The sequence below is a fragment of the Priapulus caudatus genome, unplaced genomic scaffold (genome assembly GCF_000485595.1).
Source record: "Priapulus caudatus unplaced genomic scaffold, Priapulus_caudatus-5.0.1 Scaffold2279, whole genome shotgun sequence".
NCBI classification, from domain to species: Eukaryota; Metazoa; Priapulida; class Priapulimorpha; order Priapulimorphida; family Priapulidae; genus Priapulus; species Priapulus caudatus.
The window spans coordinates 13,520-21,549 of record NW_014579340.1 but is presented as its reverse complement, the minus strand read 5'-3'; the positions used below and the strand labels follow the sequence as shown (position 1 = coordinate 21,549).

The window sequence follows — 8,030 nt, the reverse complement described above, 5'->3', positions numbered from 1 at the left end:
TAGACTCCCACTGATGTGTTTACAGGTGTTCGAGCTACATTGTCTACCTCCCCCACTAATGGAGTAGGGAGGGGAGGGGCCCGAGGAGGCAGGGGAGGGGAGGTGGCAAGGAGAAGGAGGGGAGGGTGGTGTGCTGCGTGGCATCGCGTCCGGCATGAAGTACCTCTCCGAGATGAACTACGTACACAGGGTGAGTATCAGCTACAGGGAGGGAGGGGCAAAGGAAAAAAAAAAAATAATAAAAAACAAAAAAAAACGTGAGGGAGGGAGGAGGAGCCCGGAGGGAGAGGGAGACGGTTGCCGTTGTGCTGCGTGGCCATCCGCGTCCGCATGAAGCTACCTCTCCGCAGATACTACGTACACAGGGTGAGTATCAGCTACAGGAGGGAGCGGGCAAGGAAGGGAGGAGGGATGGAGGGAGGAGGGAGGAGGGGGGGGGTGGGTTTATCCAACACAGAGTGAGGGGGTGAGGCGAGTAATTAGAGTGAGAGGCGTCAACGACACGGACGGAGAGTGAGGAGGAAGGGGGCAAGGAAAGAAAAGAGCCACATGTGAAAGGAGAAGGCGGGGGGAGAAGTGAATTTTACAGTGGGGGAAGAGGAAGTATGAGTTTAATGCACTAGGAGTACACAAGTGACTATGTAAGCAAGAATAAGAAGCGAAAAGTACTCTTATTCGTGCTAAATTGAAGAGCAATAGAGTGAGAGGGTACGAAGGAGAGAGAGAGAGGGGGCAAGGAAATAAAGGAGCAGCAGGGGAAAGGAGTAGGCAGAGGGAGAAGTGAATTTTATAGTTTAGATGTGTTTAATGTCACTAGAGACACAAAAGAGTAATTATCGTAAAGCAGAAAAGAAGCTCATATCTATTCGTGCTAACTCGTGCACTATTACGTCTGTATGTTGAACCGGCGTGCACGTGTGACTCACGGCGTGTGTTCTCTTGTTTTAGGATCTGGCTGCGAGGAACGTACTGGTGAATGATTCTCTCGTCTGTAAGATCGCTGACTTTGGCCTATCCCGCGAAATCGAGACCAACACAGCAGAAGGTGCCTACACGACCAGGGTGAGTTATCAGCAACAATGCCAGAACAAATATCTGTTTATTGCAGTTAGTGTTTATTAGATAGTTTAGAATTAGTTTTATTGGAGTTTGTTTACAGTATACCGGTTGTCTGGTAGATTAAGCAATTAAGAGACTTTTTTTAGCATAATTTATAGACATTTTAAACAACAGAGAAGAGTTTCTACCAGATAATAGAGATATAATTAAACAATGGAGATATTATGAAATAATTCTGAGAAGTAGAAATGTAAAAGGACCAAAATTTACATGCAGTTCATTTTTCGGAAATTTTTTTGTTAAAACAAATTTACATTTTTTACCCTAACCCTAACCCTAACCCTAACCCTAACCCTAACCCTAACCCTAACCCTAACCCTAACCCTAACACTAACGCAAATCTACGGGTGCCTTTGCTTGCAGGGTGGGAAAATTCCCGTGCGGTGGACAGCTCCCGAGGCAATCGCCTTCCGTAAGTTCACGTCCGCAAGCGACGTCTGGTCATACGGCATCGTCATGTGGGAGGTCATGTCGTACGGCGAGCGGCCATATTGGAACTGGTCGAATCAGGACGTGATCAAGGCAATAGAGAAGGGCTACAGACTTCCTGCACCCATGGTAAGCTCATACTGTCTGCGTCACTGCAGAGGTTATACCTCATTATGTGCAGTCTGTATATATATATATATATATAATAGACTGCTGCGATGGCTCAATTGGTAGAGTGCTCGCCTCGCATGTGGAAGGTATTATTATTATTATTATTATTATTATTATTATTATTATTATTTTCTTATACCTGGATATATGGGAAATACCAAAAGTTTCCTTATTATAAGCAGCTGTTTATTCTATGGACGTGATTTCACTGTAACTGCCATTCACTGGAAATGTTAAATGTGTGTGACTGCATGCTGTCTGTTTTAAAGAGGTGGCTGCCATCACAGATAGACTGTAACGAATAACGGAGAAAAATTATTCTCCAGAGAAAATTCCTTCATACACAAAAGAAAAGTATATTAACATACGTAACAAAATCGCATATGATTATCAGATCTATGCGTGATTTAGACAATTACCTTTGGCAGAGACCTAATATTGTTGTGTTGGGAACACTATGACTACTACGCATACACGTGTACTAAGGGTACACTGCATTGGGCAGTGTGATACGCACATTGCATTCATTCATTCTCTCAAACTCCGTGACAGATGGCGCTCTCGCTCTGGCTCAATTCATCAATGCGCCACAAGTAGATTTCTGTGAGAATTTCTAACGCGTTTTTACCACAAGTTTTCCATGGCCAGGCTTACTCGTTATCCTTATGTAATAAGATTTGTCCTAATAAAAAGTTGCAAAGATATTAAAAATCCGACCATTCATTTTATGAAAAAATTTGATAAAATAGTGATACGAAATGGGGGCGTGGATTGTGTGCCCATTTACTAGCTTCAAACCATTACGCGTGGATAGGATTGCCATTCGCTGGATATACTCTTGAGCTTCGCCATTTGAAAAATAGTACCAGCCATTGTGGCAGTGGCTATCCTGAGTTGTACGAAGGGGGCGCTGCATGCAGTTTGTCATTCTCTGTGTGTGCTTCTGTGTGCAGGGACTGTCCGAGGCAACATCCAGCCTGATGTGTAGTTTAGATTGCTGGCAGAAGGAGCGCAACCACAGACCAAAGTTCAATGCGATCGTGAAGACGTTAGACACTCTTATCCGCAACCGGAGACGCACGGATAGTTGCTCAGTGCAGTAAGAGGAAGGCGAAGCTTAGATTAGTTGTTCAGGGACGAGAGAGGAGGGCGAGAAAGAGTAGGGGAGGAGGTCGAGAAAGAGTGCTTGTTGCCTGAGCTCCTAGCGTATCCTGATCGCTATGGCTGCTTGTAATTTAATTTTTGGGCCGACCAAATATGGCAGCTCTGTGAAATCACAGGATGTCGACCGTCGACGATGCGCAGTGGATCGTGTGTCTGCATGTCGTTTGATCGTGCCGTAACATGTTCGTGATCGTGCGTAACGTGTCACGATCGTGCGTAACGTAGTCGCGATCGTGCGTAGCGTGTCGTGATCGTGGTAACATGTCGGTGATCAGTGCGTAACGTGTCACGATCGTTTTGCGTAACATGTCGCGATCACTGTTAACGTGTTGCCCGTGATCGTTGCGTTAACATGTCCGGATCGTGTGTAGCATGTCGTGATCGTGCGTAACGTGTCCGATCGTGCGTAAACGGCCCTGTCGCGATCCGCTGCGTAACGTGGTCGCGATCGTGCGTTAGCGTGTCGTGATCGGTGCCGTAACGTGTCAGTGATCGTGCGTAACGTGTCTGATCGTGCGTAACGATGTCGCGATCTGTGGCGTAACGTGTCGCGATCGTGCGTAACGTGTCGCGATTCCCGTGCGTAACTTGTCGCGCATCGTGCTAACGCTGTCGCCGATCGTGCGTTAACATGTCGCGCATCCAGTGCGTAACGTCGTCGTGATCGTCCTCGCGTAACATGTCGTGATCGTGACGTACACGTGTCACGATCGTGCGCTAACATGTCAGTGATCGTGCGTAACGTGCACGATCGTGCGTAACGTGTCATGATCGCTAGCGTAACGTGTCGCGACGTGTGCGTAAAACGTAGTCGCGATGCTGCGTAGCATGTCGCGATCGTGCGTAAACGTGTTAGCGATCTGGTGCGCTAACGTGTCGTGTCGTGCTGTAAACGTGTCGCCGATCATACCATTACGTGCTCGCGATCATGCCATTACGTGTAGTGATCGTGCGTAACGTGTCTGATCGCTGCGTTTACGTTCGTGAATCGCTGTGTAAACGTGTCGCCATCGGGCTGCAGTACGACGGGGCGCCTGGGATCCGTTCACCGCCGCGACGTGTGTGAGTCACGCACGGCTTTCACGAGGTGGCTGCGACAACATCAAGTGGGTCGCTACATTGACGCATGTTCGTCATCCGCGGTTACACGACGCCGAGGGCATTATGCAGCCTTTACCGTCACGGTGAGTCATTCACGCCCCCACATGTGTGTCTCATCTCTCTCTCTGTCTGTCGTGTCTCTGTCTCTTGCTTCTCTCTCACTCTCTGTCTGTCTGTCTCTCTGACTTTCTCGCTCGCTCTGCCTCCGTGTCCCTCTCTCCCTCTCCCTCGCCCCCTCTCTCTCTCTCTCTCTCTCTCTCTCTCTCTCTCTCTCCTCTCTCTCTCTCTCTCTTTTCTCTCTCTCTCTCTCTCTCTCTCTCTCTCTGTCTCTTGTTCTTTCTCACTCTGCCTCCGTCTCCCTCTCTCCTTCTCTCTCGCCCCTTTCTCTCACTCTCTGTCATGCTCTCTCTCTCTCTGTCTCTTGTTCTCTCTCACTCTGCCTCTCTGCATTTGTAAAAAGACCCCCCCCCCAAAAAAAAACTTTTCAGCCTGGGTCAGCAACAAACAAAGATTTTTTTTAAATTGTGGTCTAATATCTTGCTTGAATAATCTGACTCTCTCTCTCTCTCTTGTCTCTACAGGAGTTGACGCGGCTCGGAGTGACGCTAGTCGGCCACCAGAAGAAAATCATGTACAGTGTACAGACGCTACGTGCTCAACTCTGCGGTGCTCAGGTCGCTGAGGGCTTCCTAGTCTAGCCAGCAGATAGCAACTAGCAGATATCACTAGCAGATATCACTAGCAGATATCACCAGCAGATATCACCAGCAGATATTGCCAGCAGATACTGCCTGCAGATATCGTGAGCAGATTTTGCTGGCAGCGCGCGTACTTCCAGCATCTACATGGATCCGTCGGCGGACGATCTGCTCCCGGACGAGTGGCGCCCCCTAGAGATGGGTGCGTGCGAGCGGAAAACCACCGTGGCGATATGTATCAACGATCGGCGGACGAGCGGATGGATGAGCGATCGTGACATACGACAGCGCGGATGCACCGCGCGTGAACGTGATTCACCGGGGGAACTATTCCACGTTGAGATGCCAGCGCCATCTATAAACATCCGTACCGTAGTGCTTACCCACCGACGCCGCTAACTGATCCGACCTGACCTCACTGATCGATGTCAATGCTACGTCGTCCATCGTCGTCCGCGGGGATGGGAGCGAATCGTCTTGTATATGTGTCGGCAGGAGGCGCCGCTAACGACGTGACGTATCAAGGAGAATGCACATATCAGATCAAATACAGGTGTTTAAGCTGTGTGAGAAACGCGAGAGAATTATATTGTTGAGATTGCCGCGATCGTTATCTACTGCGTCGTCGTACGCGAGCGAAAATGTACAGCGAGAGAAAAGAAAACATGAAATATAGTCGAATAGGAAACATTTAGCCAGTCACTCGTACATATATGGTCATGCTTGGAATTGTAAGCTCTTGGGATTTAGAGACCAATCGAGGAAGTGCATTGACTTAACCATGATGTCGGTAGTCTATTAACTACACATAACTCCACAGGAATAAACGTCAACAGCGTATAGGTTTGTTCGTTTGCGAATAGTCCTGCTTGGATTGTCAAATAAAGTCTGTCTGCTGCCATATTCTATGGACTGTCATCTAATCCCTATTAGAACAGGCGAGTTTCAAATTTGCTCAAGTATCTAGAAATCTTACAACGCTTTTAGTCATGCTATTAATTACTGAATGCCGATCGTGAGCTGATTACGTGCATGTCGGTACTTGCTAATTACTGAGTCAGATCGGGAAGTGTGTTGTAATTAATGTTGTAAAGGTAATTAAGTGATAGAGGTTTGGTATCGTGTAAATGATGGATGTATTGGTAATAATATTGTTTGATGTGTAATACACGTCTTGTTTTTCAATTGTCAGTGTGTGAGGAACGTGCATAACCCTACTGTTGTTAAACCCACGAAAGCATATCATAGCGTGACTATACACCCACTCGATGGGGTGGAATATCACAGAAGACCCTCCTTGATTTCTTGTTTCTTTCCTAGACTCGCCTTTCCCCCGTACTCCCAGCCCCGTGCTAAATCCCTCCCCGTGACCATCCTCTTCTGTTTATTCCTCCCTCCCTCTCTTTGTTTCTCTCACCGCCGCTCTCGATCCCTTCCCCCTCTCCTTTATCGCTACCCTCTCTTCCCTTTCTCATCATTTTTCTCCGACACACATATATATCACGACATGTTACGTCCGTAGCTTTGCTGGTGCGTCTGATAATGACAGTCAGGTCGCTGACAGTTATGCAGTGACGCCGTGGGGACATGTCGTAAATTAGATGGTCTAGAACGTGCCGCTGCCTGGTGGTTATTTTTGATAGCCATCCATGATAATGTGCGCATGTTATTTCATTTACACACACCCGTGTGTGCGTGCGTGCGTGCGTGCGTGTGTGTAACGCTGTAAACTAAATCGCTGTACATGTGGCGAGAGTGTGTGGATGCGCGCGCGCATGCGTACGCGTGTGAGCGTGCGCGCGCGAGTGTACGTGTGCGTGATTGAATGGTAAAAACCCGCAGTTTAATTCCGTGTTGTAAATATAGTTTATCCGTTAGTTGATTTTTATATTTAAACTCGGCCGTGCCCGTTTGAAATCTGGCCTCAAAAAAAGTTATGAATTTGTGAGAGTGGTTTGATCCACGATGTTTTCATTGCGGACTAGATCCTTTCATATTTCTTGGTCAGATTCCGTAATTCACGTGCTGTTTCCGTTTGTATTGGTTTGTATAATTTATGTATTATTATTATTATTATAATTGATCAAAATCTTGTAAATACTAGGTGTCGCTGATGAATTATATATGTTACTTTATCGTTTTATTCGCTGCAATTAATTTGACTTTGATATTTGATTGAATTGTGGGCCGGAGCTCGGAATCTTACACGAACCTGATTATATTCTCGATGTCTGGCAATTTCGATAACTATGCATAATAATTCTTGCTTGAGTAACTGTACAGTGTACGTGAGTGGGGCAGGATAGGTTAGATGTTACTATGGGGTAATTATGATAATGCTAATAATAGCTAACTTTGTGGCGCACGCTGTTGTTACTGCCACACTGAATGACAACAACCATGTTCAGGTCATGTTCATGTTCATGTTCATGTTTAGGTTAGGTTCATGTTCATGTTCCTAAATGAAATTGTTCAGAGTTCAAACACATCGAGCAACCGTGTGAGTAAAAGTTGCTTTATGTAAAATAAATCGATTTTGTAAGAATTCCTTCTTCCTTAGCTTTACTTTGTAGAATTTCTTACATAAATATTCTATGTCCGCCAGACAACAAAATACTATAAGAAACCACTATTGCAAAACCGGCAATTAACGAACAGCCTGAAGGTCAATCATGGTCCCCGCAGCCCTTTATGCCATGGGCCAAGAGTAATTATTGTTCACTTTCGTTTGACACCTCATGGATGATGGAACCAAGTTTAAATCTGGTTACAAGTTAAATACATTATCCTGATTATAAATCACCAATGTTCCTATAATTCACCCTGAGAACAATATATACAGTTGTATATATACATATTACATTTATATACATTGTATACATATGTTACATTTGTACATATTTTTACATTTGTATATATACAGTTGTTTATATTGTTCTATGCCTAGTCTAACTAGTATATTATTTCTATGCAAATTCCCCCACGCAGACGTTATAACTCCGCTTTGCTAATCTGAGGGTGCGGGTTTAACTTTACTGGGGTTAACCAACTTTACTAACTTTACTGGGTTAACCATTACTGGGGTCTGCGTCGGCTCGGACTAATTTGTTGTGAGAGCCGTAATTCACAAAAACAGGGTTGAACAAATGTGAGTATGATTATGATGATGATGTTTGGTGATGACAGAACCGAAGTGTTTCGACAACCTATGGTTAACAGACTATGGTAGATCTTTGGTTCAAAGGGCTGAGAGGTCCATGTTGGAACATAATATCAAGAGCTAATAATAACTCTTATTATTAGCTCTTGATAATATATAAGATGAATGAAAAGGCTCGAATCACAGTG

General features: G+C 45.6%; 1 protein-coding gene across 1 annotated transcript in view; it reads left to right on the top strand.

Moving 5' to 3' along the window:
* The window catches only part of LOC106818492 (ephrin type-A receptor 5-like), a 13,139-nt gene extending 7,359 nt beyond the window's left edge, over positions 1–5,780 (top strand). Inside the window, exons 8-13 of the mRNA XM_014823190.1 lie at positions 949–1,062; positions 1,483–1,677; positions 2,673–2,819; positions 3,904–3,943; positions 3,991–4,067; positions 4,566–5,780. Coding sequence (XP_014678676.1) covers positions 949–1,062; positions 1,483–1,677; positions 2,673–2,819; positions 3,904–3,943; positions 3,991–4,067; positions 4,566–4,682 — 690 coding nt within the window. The 3' untranslated portion in view covers positions 4,683–5,780. The remainder of the gene's footprint in view (positions 1–948; positions 1,063–1,482; positions 1,678–2,672; positions 2,820–3,903; positions 3,944–3,990; positions 4,068–4,565) is intronic.
* Positions 5,781–8,030: the final 2,250 nt, after the last annotated feature.